Raw genomic sequence first — 23958 nt, 5'->3', positions numbered from 1 at the left:
GGCTCCACATGGCCCTTCTTAAGGGCATCCTATATAACATAGTATGCCTCATCAAGCGCTTGAACAAATATGGCCATGTCAACACAACTCTGATGGAACTCCACTGGCTGTCTTAGCTGGCCATCTTCAAAACCAGCTGCATCATCTAGAAAACCATCACGGCTGGCAATCCTGCCTGTCTGGTTGACAAACACACTATCTCTGGTTGCTCCCTGCACACCTGGATACCAACCACAATACTGGAGATGATAAGTGTTGCAAGTAGAAAAAAAATGACACAGGTCCTAACCATCTATGCACCTCTGATCTGGAACAACACCCTCTAAAACATCAGGCACGTCCCAAATTTGCTCCATATTATGAAAGCACTGAAGACACACCTCTTTTAAGAACAATACCTCACAATGAGGTAAAAATATACTTCCACACTTAGAAACCAGCTCCCTCTCCAATCACATGTTGACTATCTTTGTCAATGACCCTGCACGCACAGTGCTCCACTTACTTTGGACTAGTTTTGTTTTACATGAATATGCATACATGAGTTGTGAAGCTACCACTGGGCCACTTTAAAGGCTCATATAAATAGGGTTTAATGATGGACAGGAAGGCAGATTAAATAGCAGAGAAATCCATTCAGACTGCGATAGAGTGTCAATAAAAGGATGTTCAATAGGTATTTGAATAAACTATGCATGTGTTTTAATAGAAGCATCTTACTTTTTCTACATTCAACCCTCTTATCATACATTCTAACCATTAACCAGACTTGAAATTCATTGTTTCAGTGATCTACTGGCAATGAATAGTATGCCTAGTCATAAAATCACATATATGGGTGCATCACGAATAGTCTGCACAAAGGGACTCAAAATGCTGACATGAAATTAAAAAAAACCTCTAAGATCATAATGAGACTAAAAACAGCATAGACATTTTCCAGACTTGACCATGCTCAAGGGCCACAACAAGATCAAATGAGCTAAACAAATGCTTAAACACATATGTGCCACCACATGTCTGTGATCTTCCAAAAATCTTGATTGATATGTCAATATGAGATTTAACCATCCTTGGATAATCAGACGATATCAACTAATTTACTGTTAGAAGAGGAATTGCTCTGATTTTGTCGTTCATATGTTATCAATGGATATTCAGATGAAAATTAAGGAGCATCTGACATAGAAGTGAATTAGGTGTCATCTACATTGCAACCCATCAACACTTTGAAGTTCTTTATAGGACAGGAGGAAGCTTTCTCAGAGGAGTGTGAAAATACTGAAAAGGCAATTTAAACTTCATACATTGCCACAAAAAGCCTTCTTTCAAAGACATCACATGAATGATCTATATGTAAGGTATTATACGGCACCACTAAAACATAAAAGGACACTTAAAAACAATCTATTCACAACATCCCCCACGTCACTGGGCATACCCCTTGATATGATTAACTTTGCACTGCACACTCACCAAATGAACCTTCATTTAATTATCTGCAACTATTTGCTGTGAAACTTTTCAAACGGACAAATAAAACAAGGTCATTTTGCACTTACCTTGGCTTACAATGACAAACCTACGATCATCCTTAATTTCAACGCAGAACGGGTGTAGGAGGACGACCAAGATGATGGAGTCCTAGCATTAGCGCTGCTTAATGGTCAAAATGCACCTGCTTAGCATCTTAAATACACTTAAAAAAGTTAGTGAAAGTATTAAAAGAAAATCACCTGTAAAGCAATTGTAGTGTTCTTTGAAGTGTATTTTCCCACCAGTCCTTGTTCTTTTCGTTTCTTGAATTTCCTAAAGTAGTCCTGTATCAGGAAGGTGGCATAGAACTTCCCCACGGTTACCTCATCATCTAAATGAATAGATCAGACAAATCTCTCCCAAGTCAGAAATATTCATTAATGCCCTACACACTTAGATGTGATTTTGTAAAACAAGGCAATGAATGTATCAAGCAATGATGATAGGGCTCAAACAATCCAACCTAAATCTTGAACATACCAGGTTTTACCAAAAAGAGAAACTGAGTATTTTTTAAAGTATCTTATTCTTCAAAGCAGTAGAGGTTAGCATGACAGGAAATTGCTTCACGGAGACTTAGTAATAAAAGCATTATGCTCACATTAAATGTGTTGGTTATTATAAATATCAGGACATAAGAGTCAACAAACAGGGGACTCACACACAGTCTATTGTTTTTAAATGCTGTGTATAACTATTATGCTATAGAAATGTGAGCTTCATGCAAAATCATCATATGTCCCTCAACCTAACAAAATATCTATGGTTTGATTGAAGTTTACAATTTGGCCAGAGACCATACCCTATGGCGACACCTTGGGTGGAGACACCCATAGTTATGTCACAGGCTGACAATGGGGTGGAGGGCGGTGGGAGGTGTTAGCTGATGACGTTTAACATTACATGACTTCGGTTTTATAAATCCTTTTCTATGACTATTGACAACACCTTGTATGACTTTTTATTCACAGAGGCTACTGGAGACACCCAAGGCCTTCACTTTAGAACAAATCTCTTACTGTGTTTTCTACCAGAAGAAAACTCTTCCTGGTCTAAAAGACAGCACAATGCTAGTTGATTGGGAGCACCCACTCGCACCCCCTTTGATGATGTCAGTAGAAGAAGACATATCTGTCAAAAGTGAAAAAGGGGCAAACAATAGTGCAATATTGTAATTGAGAGTGTGAGAGGCGTAGTTATAATTAGTATAACAGAAGCACTTGCACAAGCCTCAGGAATATGTAACTCAACATTTGGCTTACTTGCACTAGGCTCTAAGCCACCATTTCTATGCTCATTAATAGGGTATTAATATGATGGGATAATGTCACTTTTATTACATCAGTATGTGGAGGAAATGTCATATATGTAATGTGAGGTGTGGCAACAAATTCTTGTATTACTTATCAGAAATATTAAGTACTTTGAGTCGTAGTCTTCCTCGTCACAGAAATTACAATGCGAATTGTGCCCTGCAACTCATGCAGGCATTTTCTACATAGTAGTCTTGATTTTTTAACTCTTTACTGTAATTCTGAGAGGAACAGACCTAGCTTAAAAGCACTGCTCCACCTACCACTCTCACTAAAGAGGAAGACAAACCACATCACTTCCTAATTCCCAAGATAAAATGGCAGTGGTCCAAAAATAACCTCCAACAACACATCTACAGAGAGGGAGAGAAGAGATGGGAAATTGAGGACTGTGATGAGTAAGCTCTACCTTTACATTCATCTTCTCATCGCAGTCCTAACAAAGTGAGAATGCACTGCAGTGGAATCAAATTCTGATAGCAGAAAACAAACATCCACAAGTGATGCTTCACCAAGTGAAATTCATTTGGTAACTTCATGTAATAAACATAAAGAAGAATTACCTGTTTTGGACAATTTTCAATACTCATGAACCAAAAAAATAAAAAGTAACTTCCTCCAGGCAAAGTTTGAAATGTAATATTAAAGTACTTGGAGAAGCCCATGCGACTGCACTACAAATATCCTTTAGTTAATTCCCCTCGAATGCAGCCCATGAGCCACCAGTTCCTCTTGCAGAATATTGTTTTGCCCTTCCTTCCAAGGAAGAGGTATACCAATGGACAGATATGCCATTGAAATTGTTAATCATACCCACTGGATTGGAGAAGTTGGATGAACGGCAACCTTACTAGACAGACCAAACTTCACAAACAAAAAATGTTTGACAAAAAGGGAGGTAGGGAATAAGGTAATTTGTGTTGGTATTGCATAAATACATCTTTTCTTCCCATTTCCCAGTAGGATCATGAAAATCTCTCCCTCTTAATTGCTGTAAGACTTCAAAAAGATCAGACCCTTAAACGTAACATCCTCTCTGTTCTACATCTGGGTCCAAATGTTCCTCAAATATGCTTTTTTTGAAGGAGGAGGACCTTTTCTTGATTTAAAAGCTGCCTCCAAAGATTGATCGTTCATGGGAGGATACCTGAAGAGGTCTTAACATTGCTCGAAAATTCCCCTTTCTGAATCTCATGAAAGGCTCTCGATGATGAAGCTTTAGAGCTCGTTTTCTGCTCTCCTTGGCTGAACTTTGAGCAGGAGTGTCTGCCGGGATATGAAGCAAACGCTGCTGACAAGACAGAGAGCTGCCTGAAAACCGTGGTTAACAAGTGGCAAAGTCTCTGCAATCACCAGAGATCTTTCATGACTGCCACCATGAAGGAATCAGGCAAAGGCAGCAGTATGCAGGATCCCGACAAGATGCGCATAAGCAAACGCCGCATAATCAACCCCATACTTGCTCTGCAGGCCGAACAGACTACAGCATGAAAGAAACAACATTAAAAGCATGCTCTGCCTGAATTTGCCTCAACTCCACGGAAACAAAGACTATAACTTCCGAAATGCAAAGTAAAAGACAGAAAAAACAGACCGATTTGTGTTAGAACATATAACTGTTGAGGCAGGTTCATAGTCACTCAGTAGTTAAACTGCAGTAAAAGGTCCCAGCTCGCACAACCTCAGGGACTACATTACCATAAGAACAACCACCTTTATTAACATATACTTCTACTGCTCCAGGCAACTTGGAATGATGGCCTATGTAGGAAAACAGAAGCCACTAAAGAAATTGGAAGTGATGTGGTTAGCATTTCTCTTTTGTGAAAGTAGTAGGATTAGCAGTGGTTATAAGCCCCGTCCTCTGTCGAGGTTACAGTAAAGATAAGAAAATGGTTAATTGGGAAGCCCATTGTATGAAATGCTAATAAAGTGCATAGAAGATTGGCATGGCACAACTTATGTGTAAGAACTAGGATGAGGAAGATAAGGGGGTAGGTAGTAAGACAACCCATCACTCCTCTTACTAAGCACTGAAGTAAAGGTGGTATTAGACAGGCTAAAGGTGAAATTTGTATTAATAAATTTCTAAATTGTAATTGGTATCATTGTTTTCATTCTGGCATTACTTGTGTGTAATTTATCTGATGCTAATTCCACAAGGGTGACCTTGAAAGAGCTACCTAGCAAAATTATTGTCCATGTAAATACTAGATGACATAATAATTAAAATATGTTGGAACTCATTTTAGAATCTGTTAGTTTTGAAGACCTATTTTGGAATATTTGTCAACACTGTCTATCTATACTACTTTGTTTATATGATGGAAAGAGGTATTTAGAATGGATTCAACAATTCATAGTTGTAAGCATTCATGCATGATTTGCAATTTTTCGTTTACAATTGTAATTGACTTCAAAACCAATAATAATACACGGAAATGACATCTCAACTGTGAAGTAAGTCACATCATTTATGGTCATGTTATCATTAATCTGTCTTATTAAGTTAGAGGTTTTGAAAATAATTAGAAAACATTATAAAAGAGACACACATATGTAACCACTACCAGTAATACCACATGGACTAATAATAGTTGCTTGTGTACTGATGTAGCAGTAGTTGAAATAGTGCTAACAGCAGTCACACCAGTGGTAGCCCCTGTTGCCATAGTGGTACTATTGGTAAAAGTGGCAAAAATAGCAACCCCAGCTAAATAATTAGTACTACTAGTAGAGGTGCTGCTACAAGCAGTATGGCTCCTGGTGATAGGAACAGAGAAGTTTGTGGGTCTTCTTATTTTTGATTTGGTTTCTAATTGATCATGTATTGTAGGATATATATAAGGTAAATAGGGTATTATGGTCCTGCAATGCCAGCTGGGGTTTCTGGTGACATCTAACAACCATTTGACCTCTAGTCTCATGGTCTGGTATGTTACTAGAACCCGCCCTTGACATTACAGGAGTATAATATACACACGGTTACACCTCTGACTGTCATTCTCCCTCATTTGATCATGTAAATATAGTTACACTTAGCCTTAGTCAGGATGAACTGACAGTCTTTGGTGGGAGGTAATGGGGTTCTGAGCGAGCATTACATTAAGCACAAAGACTCGAGCAAGACTATCACTCATGCAAACATGTCTACTGTAGCATCTCTATTCTGAAGCATGCATCTGTATTTCAAAAATGGCGGGGAATACAGCTGGCACGAGGCAACACTAGTTCCATGCCACCACCCTAAAACAGAATTGCTTCAGAATATTCTGAGAGACTGATAGTTAAAGGAATACAGGCTGCAGAAAAAAGCTCAAGCACATGGTTATAATAAGTCAAGCAGTCAATCTAGGCCATGCAAGCATTTTTGGATGAATACAGTTAAAACAAAGGAACAGAAACAAACATTTGTTTTAAATGTGCAGTATCAGTTGTTGTTTTTAAGGTCAGATGCTTTAGGCTTTGGTTTTCATTGTCCTAGCTCCCAGAGGGCATTCAACCACTAGCTGCAAGTAGGAGCCGCCCCCTACAGCGGTAAAGCCGATGCTGCTGCTTGGGTCATGAATCATGCTGTAGAGCAGGGCAGCCATCATGCTCTTTCTAAGGAATGAAGATATGGTCACCTTCATAGAGATCAGCCTCCATCATCACCCGCGTGCCTGGCATCCGGATTCTGCTCCATGAACCTGAGTCTGAGTATCCCTTAAAGACGTGGTAAGGCTACAAAAGTACATTAAGCTAAAAAATACCAAATGGTTACCATGCATCTGCACTCTTTACATCTAAACAGTATTCATCTAAAGAGATGTCTGATATGTTCTGATCCTGCACGTTTAAAACAAGACACTTAAGTTAAACTGTTAATCGAAGGTGACCCCAATACATAAATACACACTTGTAGAAGAAAGAAAAGGCAGTATTCTATTGTGGTCCCATTATGCAACCGAAGAGGGTCATGTAGGTCTTATGGGTTGTGAAAGTCAACAGAACCCTGAAATTGCATTATTGGACCATAATAAACATATTAGAATGCTTTTCAGAATCAAACCAATGACTCAGATTAGATGATCTTTTAAAATCTAGTTGATCCACACAAATTTCTCATATGTATATTGAAGATTAAAAATAAGGTTATTCATTTACCTATATATAATTAACGTTAAACATAAACATGACAGCAAAAGAGACTTAACAACTAAATAACTGTTCTTGCATATGTATAAAAAAAGAAAGAATAATGGGATCCAGAACACCATTATGCAGATCATAACAATTTTTTCTTGTGAATAAAAGTTTCCATTCTAAACAGTTATCTTGTTCTAAACAATTTAATTTCAGGATAGCTGCAAAAAGGACAGTGAAAGGAAATTTGGTTCAAAATCAGGAAATAGTTAGGGAAGGAAAACAACCAGCAGAAGAAGAGAAAAGAAAACAACAGCAACTAAGAGGGCACGGTGGGACAATGAAATGAGGTTTTAGTGGCTAGATGGGGAGCGGATGCCTAGTGAAAAGGTGGGAAGGAGTGGATGAATCAGGATCATAGGGATTATAGAGAAAGAGGATGGGACACTATGTCTGGGAAAGATCAGCGACTTTTGAAAAGAAAAGCGAGCAGAGGATCGCCTTGCAACTTCGTCGGAGTGGACCAACCTGAAGCACACAATATGTTTGTTGGCAGGGACGCTGAATTGGGATGGGGGACTGTGTCTTTAGACGGAAGCGAGGCAGCTGGTAAATGAGCAACCAAGAGGCACTGCAACAGCCATGGTTGAAAGTCAAGAAGGGGACAGTCGAAGAACACAAATTTACCACTGAAAGGAGATACCTGACCTCCGAGGACTGCAATGGGAGAATGGCAAAGAAACTGAGTTCATAGGAGAAACCCAGTCTAGTGCTATTCAGCAATAGAAATTTCAAATAACCTAAATGCTGAACAGTGCCAAAGGGAAGTAGGGGTTCTGCTAGTAAAAGTAAGGTGTAATTGACGAGGAGGAGCAAGGAATTGAAGTTATATGCATAACATAATTACTCTTTAGGACTTTCTTTGATAGTGCATATTGACTTGATGTGGTATACATGATCTTAGTGAATATTAATGTTAAGTAACATGAACATTTACTAGAGATTTTTTAAAATCATTCATGTAGGAAACATTGAACAGATTAATATACATGCTGTTATTGAATATTAATTTGAGTACAACACTCGAATATTGGGAGATCTATTTAGGACACTGTAGTAGCAGAACACCTATAATGGCGGGTACCAGCTTTCTACTCAATTGGTTTATTGTATCTTTTGCTTCTCCCTGCTAAGTTTACAACACTCTACTTTCATTCGATGAAATGTCCTGACAGCATTCAAGTCTACACCATTCATTAAATGCCCTCTTAATCATTATAGGCCCTTGACTGTAGCTCAGGCCTTGAATTCAAGCAGAGTGCTCTTTTAGGACCAATATAGCCCTATGCAGCGGGTTATAATGCAATAGTAACTTGAAGATTTAACATGGATCCATTCAGATATCTCCTTTAATACAGCAACAATACATATCAATCCATGTTTCTCCTGACTTAATTGCATGCATTATTTTCAAACTGATGAAATGATTATGATTTTAATATTCAATAGGTATTATCTATCAAAACAATTAACTTCAGGTTACTTACTGTGATTTGTATTTAGTACAGAATGCATACTAGAGTTAAGTGACGTAAAACACTTTAAAGTCTTCAATATATCATGTTTTTTTCTGTTTACAAAAAATAAAAGAGGCTTACTTTAATAATAAAATCACTCACCCCCTGCAGGTGGTACAACCTGATCGAGCAGCTTCATGCTTGTTTTTTTCCATATTTTTTTTATAACTGCTCTTAGTTCTTCATTGGCTTGTTCCAAATTACCTGTTAACAACAACAATAACAGTCTGCAAATCACAAGATCAGTGTTATGCAAATTTGACCTGAGATGTTGCAGCACTTTACATGAGCACATACTACATTACACAAGGTCACGTTCGTTTGTAGGCACAGGAGATTAAATGATTTGCCCAGAAAAACAGGACCTTTAACTTGCATTCATTTTTTTTTATTGTGTGTGGGTTACTTTTTTGCCTTTCTAATTGCGTATAAAAAAACAAAATCCTTGCAGAATCGTTTGTTCTACTTAGCCACCTCTTTCACCCTGCCACCACACTCAATGACCCCAGCCCCCATATGGAGGGGTTTCTATACTTTCACTTCAAGCCTGTTTGTAAATGAAAACGGCATGGAAATGCACCAAATAAAAAAGGCCACACTTCCAGGCGATCTTCATTTACAATTCTTTGCTGAGGCATTTGCGCCCCCCTGGGAATGCAGTCACGGACCCCCAGGGGGGCGCGCCCCACAGTTTGAAGACCTCTGGTCTACAGTGATCAAGACTTTAATGGCGAATTTTTTATACTTGTGCATACAATAAATACTTTCCAAAATATCAGGGCTCGAATACCAACGCTCCCTCGACTCATCGGATGACTTTGACAGTCAGTGCGAAGTCAAATACCTACCGACCACAGAAGGAATTTAGTAGTAGAAAAGTTAGGACTCCTAACTTTACTACTACTACTAAACTGAGACAAAATCCTAACTTTACAACTTTCGGTAGTCACAAAAGGCATTTAGTAGTAGTAAAGTTAGGAGTCCTAACTTTACTACTACTAAATGCCTTCTGTGAATACCAAAAGTAGTAAGTTTAGGATTTTATCTCCGTTTAGTAGTAGTAAAGTTAGGAGTCCTAACTTTACTACTACTAAATGCCTTCTGTGAATACCAAAAGTAGTAAGTTTAGGATTTTATCTCAGATTAGTTCTGTGAAAAAGCACCCATTTGTTCTTTCTGTGCTTGCTGGCCTTACCCAAGCGCCCGGACGACTTCGAATTCGAATTTCTTGCGACCAGGCTCCAGACCGCTGAGGCGTCACGCTTCGAGCGCCAAAGAGCTTGAAGGAGTGCTTCCTTCCTCAAGGCCTTGGGGTGCATGGCACGACAATCAACCCATGTCTTAGAGTTGTGGTCGTACTTGAGACACCAGAGATAAACGAGGTGTGGGTTTGTCACTGACATTTGCAGGTGACTGGCGCCACAGGGCTTAAAGCCAGCCTTCCTCGCAGACATCCCTACCACACTAAGAGGCAATGTCTCAAAAACTCGTTGAGTATCTCATCTCTGGATCTGAGCTGATTGGTGCAGAAAGAAAATAACTGATTTCAGCGCACTGGGTGGCACCTATATTGGATCCACGCACTGCACTTCCGGCACGGATAATGCCACGCGGAGCAGTGTGACTCCACCTACAAGTGTACTGTTCAAGAAAAAATGTCCAATCCAGTCTGGCGCCTGGGACATTCTAAGATTTGGAATCTTCAGTTAGTACTCTCTATCAGATACCAAAGCAATATCTCTCCATGGACGAGGGTTTGCAGATTGTTTCAGACTAAGTAGTACTGGAGGACCGAACAGGCAAAGTGCCCATCTTGCTGGACCTGACTGTGAAGGCAGTAGTGCTTGGCAAACGTGTACAGCGATGCCCACATAGCTGTCTGACAGATGTCCAAGGCGAGGCCTCCTCTAGCTATTGCAGTGGATGCAGCTGTAGGACTGATGGAGTGAGCTTTTAAGCCCTTAGAGCAGAGGTCTTCAAACATTTTTGCTTTGTGCCCTCCCTAAGCAAGTTGTTTTGAAGTCGGGCCCCCCTCCAAAACCTTATGAGAAGGATTGGGGGAGCGGTAGAAATGGGCTGAGCACAAGGGGCAAGACTTAAGAGATCCTTTCAGTGGTACTGTAGATTACAGTCCACACTGCATGTGAGACATATAAAACAGCAAATACATCGAACAAAACCACTAATTGACCCAAAAATACTGCTCCCCATAATTGGGGTGTTGTGAACCCCTCACACTACTGGGCCCCAATGCAACTACGCCTGCAGCACCAATGATAACTGAAGCTCTGCATAGCAGAATATCACCTCTGCTGCTTTCACCTCTTCCCCACTTTGCTTAACTATCATGCAAACCGTGCAGCAGGCTCTCTGTCCCTTTCAAGAAGAAACAGAGGCTCCCACATAATATCCCTCTTTTTTCTGCAAGGGTGCCCTAAAGTAACATATGACAAAAAGTCCTCTTGACCCCTTTTTAAAGTGATAATTGTGTTGCAGTGTGCCCCTCAGAAACCTAGACTGCTGCACCAACTTCACAAATGATAGCCCGCTTTGCATGGCAGAAGCTATCTCCTCTGCCATTTGTTAAAAACAGGGCTCCCATTTTGCCACACCCCCTCCCTGCCATCTCTCTGAGGCTAAACTAAGGTACCTTCTCTGCTTCAATTTTCCCATCCCTTGAGCCATTGCTCCGAGGCTGAAAGCAACACTGACATACAAGTGTGCATTGGGCCCTAATGCAAGCCAAGGAGGGTGGAAAAACTGCCATGATTGCGGTTTACTTGGCTCCTCATGCCATGGGGCCCTGATGCCACTCTACCTGCAGCACCAATCATACTTTCTGGCCTCGAGTGTGGAAAAGAAAAGTAGTAAGGGTGATCCAGGCTCTAATGCTAGCAAGGACCATGGGCCCCCACAGCACCTTTTTCATAGTAAGGAAGACATAATTGAGGGACTGTGGTCACTTACACCCTTGCCTTAGTATGTTACACTAATGATTGTGATGACCCTTTTAAAAATAAAAAAATAAAAAGTCCCTATATACCTCACCCTTCCTAGGGGGCATCTCTCTGAGGAAGTCATCTCTGTTCATTTGTAAATGAAAAAATTAGCCCCCACATAGTGCCCCTTGTTCTGAGCCATATCTTTGTCACTACCCATGGATCTTGTTCCTTTTGTGTTTCTCCTCTGTCGTTACTAATTAATAATGACATATATTCACAGTGCTTTCTGTCTCACGCTGGGACTTCATAGCACTATAAATACTTAAGTCAGCATTCCACACTGCGCCAACTAGGATACAATTCTGTACCTGTCTGGTCTCACACACAAACACACAGACATCTACAGTGATCACATTTTAACCAACTGAGATGTCACATTTGGCACAATAAGATTACTTTTTTTTTGTGGTAGTTTTATATAGTGCAAATTTGACCTGAGATGTTGCAGCACTTTACATGAGCACATACTACATTACAAAAGGTCACGTTCGTTTGTAGGCACAGGAGATTAAATGATTTGCCCAGAAAAACAGGACCTTTAACTTGCGTTAATTTTTTTTTCATTGTGTGTGGGTACTTTTTTGCCTTTCTAATTGCGTATAAAAAAACAAAATCCTTGCAGAATCGTTTGTTCTTCTTAGCCACCTCTTTGACCCTGCCACCACACTCAATGATCCCAGCCCCCATATGGAGGGGTTTCTATACTTTAACTTCAAGCCTGTTTGTAAATGAAAACGGCATGGAAATGCACCAAATAAAGAAGGCCACACTTCTAGGCGATCTTCATTTACAATTCTTTGCTGAGGCATTTGCGCCCCCCTGGGAATGCAGTCACGGACCCCCAGGGGGCGCGCCCCACAGTTTGAAGACCTCTGCCTTAGAGGCTGTTTCTTGGGTGTTGCATGGCAGATTTTAATACAGAGGAGGAATCGTTGAGAAAGGGTTCTGTTTTGTATTGCCATTCCTTACTTTGCCCCTGCAAAAAAAACAGTTGAGCGTCCACCCGGAAATCTTTCGTATGATCAATATGGAACGATAACTCTCTTTTTGGATCCAGGCAGTAGAATCTCTCCTCTTCTTTTGAATGATGAGGAGGGGGAAAAAAGTAGATAGGATGATGTTTTGCCAGACGTGCAAGGGTGTGGGCAGGTTCAGTAGAAAAGATGCCTGGATTCTTAGAACCAGTTTGTCTAGGAAAAAGGAAATGCATGGTGTGTTAACTGAAAGTGCGAGTAACTCGCTTACCCTCCTGGCAGATGTTATTGTCACAAGAAAGACAGTTCTGAGAGTTAAGAGCCATGAAGGGCAACTACGCATCATTTCAAAAGGGAAACACATAAAGAAAGTAAAATCTAAATTGAAGTCCCATTGGGGCATAAATAAGGGTGAGGAAGGAAACACACTGCAAACATATAAGGTGACCTAAACAGGGAAGGTTGATTCGGCAGCACTAGAAAAGTGGAAATGGCAGACAGATATCCTTTCACTCTGCCTAGAGCAAAGCCTTGCCGGGCCGGGGATAAAATAAAAAGGAGAACTTTAGAAAAGGGTATAGACGGAGGATCAACTGACTTAGATGCACACTATGCCACAAACTTGTCCCACCGGAAGGCATAGATGGTTTTGGTAGAAGAAAGCCTGGCTGTCAGAATGACATCACACACTTTGGGAGGGAGGTCAAACACCCTCAATTGTCCCAGCTGAATATCCAAGCATGAAGGTGGAGAGTGGACCGGTTTGGGTGCAGTATCCTGCCCTGTTGCTGCAACAGAAGATCCTCCCGAATTGGCAGCATCCCTGGAGGAGAGATGCCCAAGCTCAGGAGTACGGAATATCACAATCTCCGTGCCCAGTCCAGAGCCACTAAGATGACTTGGGACCAGTAGTTTGTGATGTTCTTGAGAATTATAGACCGGAGTGGTATCAGCGGAAAAGCATGCAGGAGTCCCGAGCTTTACTCGAGACAAAATGAGTCTCAGATTGGGAACCGCCTTGGAAACTCAAGCATGCAGAAGTGTTGACGTTGCACATTCTCGGCGGTGACGAATAATCTAACCAAGGTACCCCCCATTCTCAGAAGAGACCTTGCACCACCTCTGGATGAAGATGGCATTCATGATCTGCTAGGCATCGACAGCTGAGTTCATCCACTCTGGCGTTCAGAGAGCCTGCATGTTTTGAACCCTCAGGTATATGCCTCTTGATAAATTGTCCATGACCCCACCCATCCCTATTTCTTGCAGTATCACATGGTGGTGGTGTTGTATGTGAAGACTTGAGCTAGCCTTCCCTCGTTCACAGGAAAAAAGGCTTTCAATGCCAGTCGGACTGCTCTCAGTTCCAACAGATTGATGTGGACCGAGATTCCACCGCAGACCAGAGTCCTCTGATCTCCACCTATCACAGGTGGCCACGCCAGCCCAAAAATGACTCATTTGACACCACTGTGAGCCCTGGGTGGGTAAGGGAGAGCATTTTGCTTTGGCCGAAAGACAGGCCATGAGCCACCACAGCTGGCATTTTGCAGTTCCTTCTAATATCTGGACCAGGTCACAGAGATTTACCTGATGCTTTTCCCATTGGGTCCTCAAGTCCCACTGCAGAGCCTGCATATGCCAATGGGCATGTTTTACCAACAGGATGCAGGAGGCGATGAGAACCAGCAGCCTTAGAGTCAGTCTCACCAAAATCCAGGATAGAGGCTGAAACATTGGACTCATAGCCTGAATATCCCGGACTCGCTGTTCCAGAGAATAAGTGCGAAACTGCACTGTGTCCAGAACAGCTCTGATAAAAGGGAGCATCCGAGAAGAAGTTAGGTGTGACTTAGGCATGTTGATAGTAAACCTCAGTGAATGCATGAGGTCTGTCGTAGTTTGGAGGTGGGAGACGACTGCCTGTGACAAGCCCACTTCAAACAGCCAATCATCGAGGTAGGAAGACACTGGAACCCCTGACCTCCGCAGATGCACTACAAGCACGCCATCAGCTTGGTGAACATCTGAGGGGCACTGGTAAGGCTGAAAGGGAGAAAAGCAAACTGATAATGCTCCTGGCTCACCATGAACCACAGGTAGCGTCTGTGGACAGGCAGGCCGGGAATGTGGAAACGATCTCCAAGTCCAATGGCACCATCCAGTATCCAGGGTCGAGAGCAGATAAGACCGGAGCCAGGTTGAGCATCTTGAATTTTTCTTCTTCAAGAATAATAATAATAATAATAATATCCACATTTGTAAAGCGCAATCAATCACCCGTAAGAGTCTCTAGACGCTGGGGGCCATCGGGGAGATTAAGCGAGCTATTGCCCAGAGTCGCATGGTGCTGGGCTAATTTGCCGCCGGCGATCGAACCGTGAACCCCAGATTCCGGAGTCAGTCGCTCTGGCCGCGGCGCCACACCTATTCCTCTTGAGAGGGTGCAGGGTAGGCCTCCATCCTTCTTTGGAACAAGAAAGTGGTGGGAACAGAAACCTTTACCTACTTCTGATGCTGGCACCCTCTCGATGGCTCTCTTGGCCAGAAAAGCCAGCACTTCCTGTCGCAAGAGTGCAATGTAGTCCTCTGTCAGCCGATCTGGGGATGGAGGAAGGGACAGTGGGGTTTCTTGAAATGGGAGAGCATAACCCCGTTGGACAATCGGGAGCACCCATTTGTCTGATGTTATGTCCGTCTACTGGTGCAGATGGTATTGGATTCTTCCACCAACCAAATGCCCATTTTGGTTTGAGGGCAAATTAAAGAGGCCTTGACTATGCAGCTGCCAAAGAAGATGATTAGGCGGATCTCTGGCTTGCGACCCCACAAGGCTTGTGGAATCTGCTTCCTCCGTGAACTCAAAAGGACTGAGCCTGCTGGCCATGGTGGCTATTTGGGAAAGGACGTGGCTGATAGCCTCTACTGTGGCCACAGAAGGGATGTAAAGTGGAATGCAGCTGTTGGGGGGCTATGGAGAGCTCCAACGACCTGGCAGTGGCCCTACTATCCTTAAATCTTTCCAAGGCCGAATCCACCAGGTCTCCAAAGAAACAGTTTCCATCGAAGGGCATGGCCATGAGTAAGGCTTTAATGAACCTTAAAAAGCCAGTATTCCTCAACCAGCCATCACGTCTTATCGCCACCGAAGAAGAAATTGCTCTGTCCAGTGAGTCTGTCATATCCAACCCACATTAGATCATGAACTTTGCCGCATCTCGCCCATCAGCAATGGCTTGGAAGTGTATGGCCAGTGCCGCACCTGGGACCATAGGCAGCACTTGACAACCATATCTCACACAGTATGGAAATAACGGCCCAGTAAGCTAGCTGTTTTCCTGGATTGCAGTTATAGGCTGGCGGAAGAAAAAAATCCTCTTTCTGAAGGTATCCAGCCTCTTGGATTCACTATCCCGTGGTGTTGGGCAGGAACGCCCTGGAATTAATTCTGGAAGTCGACTCATGAACTACCAGACTCTTAGGGGTGGGATTATGGGGGAGAAGGCTGGGTCCCGGAAGTAGGGCGAAAGCAGTAAGAAATGGTCCTGCGCACAGGAATGCCTGTGCAGGGCTTGGGTCAGTCCCCGAGCAGGACATCAGCGAGGGCTTCGCTGAAGGGCAGTAGGGGGGTCTCATGGGGATACCCTGGTTGAAGCACCTCTATCAAAACATTGTTTTGACTTGAACCGTGGACAACTGTAGGTCCAGGACCTCAGCTGCCCACCAAATCACCATCGCAAAGGAAGTCTCTTCTTCCAAAGCGACTGTGGAAGGATAGAGGAGGCCAGAGTCTGGTGAAGTATTTAGACCACTGGCGTCACCAAGGTCCTCATATCAGCTGCAATCGGCCATGGACTCTGCTAGGGGGGTCAGTGTAGAAATAGGGATCCTCGGATCCCCTCGATACATGTTCCTTAATGAGCCCTGCCATGAAATAGGCTCTGTCTCCAACTGAGGCAGTGTGGCACCAAAAGCGACGCCATGTGCTGCAAGTTCGCCTCCGTTTCGGAGTCAGGAATCGCAATGTGTTCGGCATCGCTGATGGGCGTCTGCGCCGCTGGGAACAGTGCCACTGGAATGGTTCACGGAGGGGGCCCGATGTTTTGCCTGGGGCCGATCCGGTTCCACCAATGAATTCTAAGGGATCGACTGGTGATGAGGGCAGACCTGTCAGAGGAGCTCCAATCCAGGACCCTCCCGCACCCGAGGGACCCAAAGATACTCCAGAATGAATCGACTACCCAAAAATGAGACTTGTGACTTCATAATACTCTTGAAGCTGTTGGGGGTTGCTCCTGCTTCGGGAAATTCAGGAAAGCACAGAACAGACCTAGTTTCCGACGCTGACTGGCCAGGGACAACCTGTGATCGATATCAGTATTTGTGAAATCATTCCCTCCCGTAGGCTGAAGAATGAGAGCAGCGTAGAGAAGTCGAAGAACACTTCGACTTCTTAGACTTTTCTTAAGGGACTTACCAGAAGAGGAGGACCAATGCAACCCACTCTGGGAGCCGTCTTGAGACCTCCCTTGTTAACGGAACCTGAGGGCGCAGAGTCACGTGAAGAGCGGGCAAGAGCTTCAATGCCTTTTTCTGATGGCATTCGGGTTCATCATCCTGCACTATGCAGACGACGAGTTGTGGTCCTTCTCAAAACACCACAAACAGACCAAGTGTGGGTCTGTCACCGACACCTGTCACATTGTTTGAACATCGGTGGGTTTCTTCGGTGACATGGTCAAAAAAGTTTAAATGGCATATTAGTCATCGAGTCAAAAAAGGTCAAAGTCAGTCAAAAAATGACTGAGGGGAGATCGATCTGGAAGGAACTGAGGTCAGTGATGCTGGGGTGGTGCCCATATAGGTACTGGACATGTCACATCTGGCGCGGACAACGCCAGCGACGCCACGCAGAGCATAACAATTTACTGGTGCGCAGGGGATTGCTAAAACAAATTCTGGATCCAGTCTGAACCCGGAAATATTCTAATGTAAGGAATCAACGGCTAGAATTCTCTATCAGATACTTTGTTTATCTTGTAATGGACAATTGCTTTCGAAAATTCTATGTCAAGGGCCACCCATGGGAGTGATGGCATCCACTGGACTGGACTGCAAAAACCAGAAGGTGGTGTCCACTAGTTAAGAGGTACATAAATTGTACAGAAGTGACTCTCTAAAGTTTATGAGTGTAGCATGACTGGACACACACAATGAAGACCATTTCAGATTCTGAAAGAAAAGGGGAATCCTAGTATTCTGGGACTCAAAGGGGGTTTAGGCTACCTTCTGAGCCTGGCACTAAACTGCGGCCAAGACACACATCGCTGCGCTACAGGGTAGGTGTAAAGGGGGCACATTGAGTTGGCATTGTGGGCATATTGAGGGCATTGGCCGGCAAAGTCCTTTGGTGTCTCAGGCTTCCTTGATGCCCTTGTAATGCAGATAAAACAGGTATACTCAGGTTCGATCCAGGTGAGCTGGGACAAAGATATTCCTGACTAGTTAAGTTCAGTCATTGACTTGGTCCCCCATGCAGGTCTCAATCATTTGGAATTGACTTTGAGGAAAGCAGTAATCACCTTCTTTTGGGACATCATCTCTCCCAGTTGACATTGCACAGCTTCCATCTAAAGTCAAATGAATACAAACCTCTGGAAACAAATAGCCCAATGGTTGGAAGCCAAGGCTAAATCAAGAGAAATGCTATATTTGAATTTCACCTCTCTGGAACCCAATGCAGGAGACATATTTAGAGGCCTATCTCTGGAATTTCTATACTAGATGAAAGAAGAGGCTAATGGTCACTGGGCTAAATACTGGTATGCAGCTGGTTAGGCATCCCAAACAATAAGTCCTGAGCCAGTGGCATTGGAATTAAAAAATATCACACAGGAGTATCCTTAACCTAACAAATAGAGAAAAGGAAGGATATCAGAAACATCTCAGTTGTTTCACTCCTAAGAGTGCTACAGAGCTCTGGGAAAATTCCACGGAAGGTAAAAAAAAACAGACAAACATGTCTGAGAGAAAATAAGGAGGCACCTCATGGGAACAACAATAGGGGGTTTGACTTTTTAAAAACAGGACACAGGCTTCTCATCATTGGTATGTATAACTGTTAAAAAATGAGGGAGTCAATGGTATTGAAACACACTAATAACTTTAATGTTGGGCATTGCCATCTCTTACACATTATGTCCATTATGTGCCTCTGGTACTGAAACTGTGAAGTATGTTCTCCTTTATTGTAATGTGCTATTAATGTTGCACAAAGATTATCTGGGTGATTAGCTATAGTTGTAAGTTTCTCCTGATAGCATTAACATCTTTTGGGACATTAATAATTCTAAAAACTTGGAAACTAGAAATGGACTTAAAACTTTCCTCAGAAAGTTTGAGGCTATTTGTAATGCTCTGGAGCATAGCGATATCTTACTATAATTTTAACTTATTTGTATTTAAATATGAGATGTTTGTGTTATGTTTTAACAGTTTTCATAAACTAAAAAAAAAAGTCACCAAGTTGATTAGTTTGCTATCTACCATGGACAGAGGGAAAGGTACAGAACCAGCAATTTGTGCTGAGATAAAATATCGATCACTGCGGGTACTGAAAGATAAGGTCCATTGCTAATTTCACAAGGTTATAAACCAAAATCTGTTCGCAGGTTTTTGACCAACAGAATCATCCGGCAACAAAGGCTTCCCCAAAATGTTCAGAAAAACAGAAGTTCTATTGGATGTCGGGGAGTAATTGTATCAGCAATGCATCTTTCAAGGAAACTGGACCTATGCCTATTCAGGAGATATTTCTTATCATATAGGTCTCCCAAAGATGCATCCTTGACAAACACAACATCAGTCTGCAAAGCTGCCAAGAGGAACAAAACATTGTTTTTTTATTCCTTCTGATGTTCCCAGAGTTAAACCTCTAGTATCTGTTTCCTACATTAAAACAAGCAGAAGTACCAATACAGGGCAGTCTATTTTCCGTCTGTGAGCCCGTAGCTCAAATGGAAAGGGGAGGGGAACATTGACGTCAAGACCAACAAGTTCCATAATGTGCCTGCTCAGGTTCAGCAAAAGTAGGCCAAGAGTCAAAGAGTTGTAGTTGACAAAGTGCACTCAGAGTTCCTTAAAGAAGACCTTCATTATCAGAGAGTGCATAAAGGTGTCAAATATGCCAAGCAGCGTAGCATCTCTAAGTGCACATGCTAGGACCAGAGTGAGAAGCTTTGGATGTAGTAGCTGATGAGTATGAATAGGAACCTGTTAATGTAAGATTTTGGTTGGTATTGTTTTTCCTTTTGCCTAGCATAGACCAGATGGCAGTTGACGGAGGCTTTCCACAGCATTCCCTCCAAAAAGGTGGTTTTAAAAGTGGGGTCATTGTATCATAGTATCAATTAAACAGGAGAACACACATCTAGGGTGAGTCAAGAAACCAACTAGATTATATGATTTTGTAAATTACCGGATAGCCATGGTACCCAATTGAATTGTTAAACTGCTGTGAGGAAGGCAGAACATGCTTGCAAGGACTGATTTCGAAAACATCCAAGAAGGACTGCATTGTTTATAAAGATAATAAAGGAATCTGGAGCAAAAGAACTAAAGCAGCACCATTTTGAGCCCTGCAGCGTTGAAGGTCAACTATGACGCATGCACTGTTCAAACGGTATTCGCAGATTGCACACAGTATGGGAAGGAACACTATGATGAGTCTGACTTTGATATGATAATTGGATGTCTTCATTGCAGTGCAGAACTTCAGGTGGATACCTTGTGGACGGTCCAAAAACATTGTTTGCGGCGAGTAGGTACTTTGGATACCTATGCAACAGTGGGCGATAATTCATACTGGCTACAGGAACTAAGGGCACCATTCTATTTCTGTTTTAGGAACATTAGTCAGATGACACATGTTCTGAACAGACCCAAGAAATAAGCGTGGGTTGAAACGTCTACATCTCCTCCCTAGGTTGTTTTTGGCATTTTAGATTTTGAAAAAAGATACCATATATGTACAGATACGACTGCTACCTACGATTGTTCATCAGAATCTTTGTGCAACCATAGGATTAGTTTGGTGTCTTACTTTAGTTGTTATAAGTATTTCCATTCACTGTCTGAGGACTTTGTTGTCCACATCACTTGAGATATAAGAATTGTATACTGTTCCTATACAACAAATGCAATTTTTATACAAAAAAGAGTGGCTTGTACCTTTTCTTGGTAATATTGAGTACTATGACGTAAATGTGAGGTATTGACAAATGAGTGCCACAGGACAAGTGTTTGGTTACGTTACGTTTACCCTGGTTCTCATGGGCAGACAGGGTTGTCCTTGTATGGTTTACATATACAGTACACCACTGGGGTCAGCGCTCTCTGTATTAGGGAACAGTTGACCCATTCTGATTTAGCCACCAAAAGCACAGGAGTGAAAATGCATTTGCACTGTTTGGGATAGGAAGTGTTAGTGTGGGCAAACACACACACTAACACGTCCTTGTCCCCAATCACAGATTAATCATAGGTGACTCCATGATTTCACGTACTCAAGGTGAAGCAGGGTGGTAGGCTGCTTGAGCACATCATAGCAAACCTCTGAGGGAACCCGTGAAGAGTGTAGATTTTAGAAAAATCCATCTATTAAAGCAATTGGTTCACTTAAGTTCTTTCTCAAAAGGAATCATACAAGTAACCAACATTACTGGAGTGGTTAAACCCCTGAGACTCAAGCTGTAAAGCATGCACGTCAATTTCTAAGTAAATTTAATGACAGAATTTGCATAGTTGAGCGAGTTAGTGGTAAGCGATTAAAGTAAATAGATGGGCTAAGTTGTCACTACCCAAAGAACAAGAGGTGAAGGCCTATTAGTGGAACAGAACCCGTTTTAATTCCTATCAAAACTTAATGCGATTGGTTTCTTTTCGAAAATCCACCAAGCGATAGTCCCAAAGCAAAGTAGCATGAAACAAAAAGTTGTTTCTCTGCAGTGAGGCATTTAAATTAACTTAGTATAGAATTATGCTTTGTTCAAAGTAATTTGAAGGTAGCAAAAAAATCTAGGAATGTCACATAATGTCATTGGTTCATGTACTCGAGAACATCTGCACTATGTACGGTGGTCCTGAACAGGAAACAAGAAATGACCCCCCATGTACTAGGAGAAAACTCCCAGCATATGAAAGGAGTCCATGGTTTAATTTATGGATGCAAGCCGCAGAAGAAACCCTTTGATTGCAAAAGGTATTGAAGTATCAATAAAAGAATATGCGTGTGCTTGAGGAAAGTCAGTTGAGCGAGCCCATGTTCCTACCTCTTGACGAGACTAAAGCCGCAGTAGGTTGGTCAATTCTAAATGACAGGCTTTGTGCTCTGCATCTTCAGCCCCCCCCCCCCTTCCCACACCATGTATTGAAGAACAACCCAATAGTTTTGTAGAGCCTTGATTAAGGAGGAATTCTCTCTCATCCCACTACTCACTGTGACTTTCAGTTACAGTAGGGGCTTCCAGCGGAGGAAAGAGAAGTCTTTCCTACCCCTGCATTGATATATGTCTTTTCCTCTTCTATTTCTAAGTATTGTGCAATTTGCACTTCCAGACAGAAGCGGTTTCCTCCTATTCTCTCCAAACCCAGGTCCAGCGGGACCTAAATGACAGAGGAAGCATGAGCAATGCATGCTCGCTGTCATTCCATGAGACAGGCAGAGGCTGGGAACAAGAGGGGCTTCCACTACCGGTGGTCTTGGTAAGGATATAGGCATATTAGGAAATGTAGCCCCAGAATGACGTTCTTAGTGGGTTACACCATTTGCACCAGTCAAAAGCGCTGGAGTAGGTGTTAACGGGGTTTCAATGAATAATTAAAAAGGAACACATACAGATGTACAAAAAGAATAAAAATCACATAGGTGTGGCCATGGCAATAGAGAATAAAAGATGGATAAAATATACCATACACATACCTTCGGTTTTGATTTTCAGAGCTGTTCTCACGAGAGCAAATAAAGTAGCATTAAACATTACTGTTCCATCACTGTTTAAAGGCATGTTCATGGCTACCAACCTCTGAAAAAAGAAAACAAATTACTATCAACTTAGTAATATTTGGTTAACTCTAGGTTATACACTGTTTACAAATACTCATAACATGCAAAGGAACTAGGAGTTTTTAAGGGGATAATTAATATTCATGTATATTGGTATATTTGAGAAGAGTCAAATTTTAAATATAAGTGTATACCAAGCAGCATGTCTTTAATCAACAACGTTTAGACAAAATATACGGCTGCTACATAGCTCTACACCTGCAACTAGACAAAATAATACGTTTCTGCGAGAGATTATTACGTATTTGTACTTGAAAACTACTCTAGATTAGTATTTTGCTATCCTTCCTGTATATCTTTATTCTTTTTACCCAAAATAATTATATAGGCTTGTTAAGTCATAAACATTAAAACAACACTTTATTTCGTTTCAGTGTTTATTGAATACTCTTCTTATACTGCATAGATGGTTCCAGGTTATGGAATACTTTAATTAACAAATGATTGTTTTATCGCGAGTCCAAATAACAATAATACATTTTTATATAAACTAAATCCTGATTCTGTTTTAATAGTATGTATAGCAGACATAAAGTGTGAATAGTGATCAGTGTTGAAAATGGACTAATACGGTTGTCATCACTGTGCCTTCTAGAGTTTGTATATAGAATTCAGAGCCTCAACCAGAATAGTTAAGGAAATGCAAACCACACAACCACGGCTATTAATGCTTTTTTATAGAACTAAAATGATGTAGGTGGAGGGAAGGTGAGTTTTTGCTAGCTAGGGCTCACTGTGGTCTAAACATGGAGGATGACCTTCAACATTATGTGCTGAGGTCAAATACACATGGGAATCAGGAAGGAGAGGCAGTAATTATTACTACTACTACATTTTTTTGTTGTTATTATATCTGGGGGGTTTGTAACCTTTGTGTGCCCTTTTTAATTCCCACAGAGGTCTATACAGAGGAAAATATTACAGCTGCTTGTACTAGACTGGAAAGCATCTTGTTACCTCGAGCAATGACTATATGCCAGTGTAATTGCTGTGTATGGATTGAGTTGGAGTGAAAGCATCAGTAGTAGAGGGTTACTAGATTCTCAGTAGTGTCCGTGAGTGGACAGCGAGACTGACTTTAGAGTTCTGCACAATGGACGACCAGCAGGTGCCTTACAGAGGGTGGGGAAAGTATATTGAACAGAGGTGTTCCAATGTGTATGAAGGAGTGACTGCAATGGAATTTAAAGAGGGCCACTCCAAATCTAATATATGCCAGTAGGGTATGCAAAACTGCTGATCCCTGAGCATACAGGAATATTCTAATGAATCATCTTGGTTTTTTTCAAGCACATTTTAGGGGGCAGA

General features: G+C 42.0%; 1 protein-coding gene across 2 annotated transcripts in view; it reads right to left on the bottom strand.

Annotated features, from left to right (window-relative positions):
- The window catches only part of CACNA1D (calcium voltage-gated channel subunit alpha1 D), a 1031608-nt gene that overhangs the window by 264012 nt on the left and 743638 nt on the right, over positions 1-23958 (bottom strand). For both annotated transcript variants that reach the window (XM_085624624.1, XM_085624625.1), the window contains 3 exons: positions 22507-22609; positions 8654-8755; positions 1737-1867 (listed from right to left, as the gene is read on the bottom strand). In XM_085624624.1, coding sequence (XP_085480750.1) covers positions 1737-1867; positions 8654-8755; positions 22507-22609 — 336 coding nt within the window. The remainder of the gene's footprint in view (positions 1-1736; positions 1868-8653; positions 8756-22506; positions 22610-23958) is intronic.

The sequence above is a fragment of the Triturus cristatus genome, chromosome 9 (assembly GCF_964204655.1).
Source record: "Triturus cristatus chromosome 9, aTriCri1.1, whole genome shotgun sequence".
Lineage (NCBI taxonomy): Eukaryota > Metazoa > Chordata > Amphibia > Caudata > Salamandridae > Triturus > Triturus cristatus.
The sequence above is the reverse complement of the archived record's forward strand: the minus strand, read 5'-3'. Positions and strand labels throughout refer to the sequence as shown.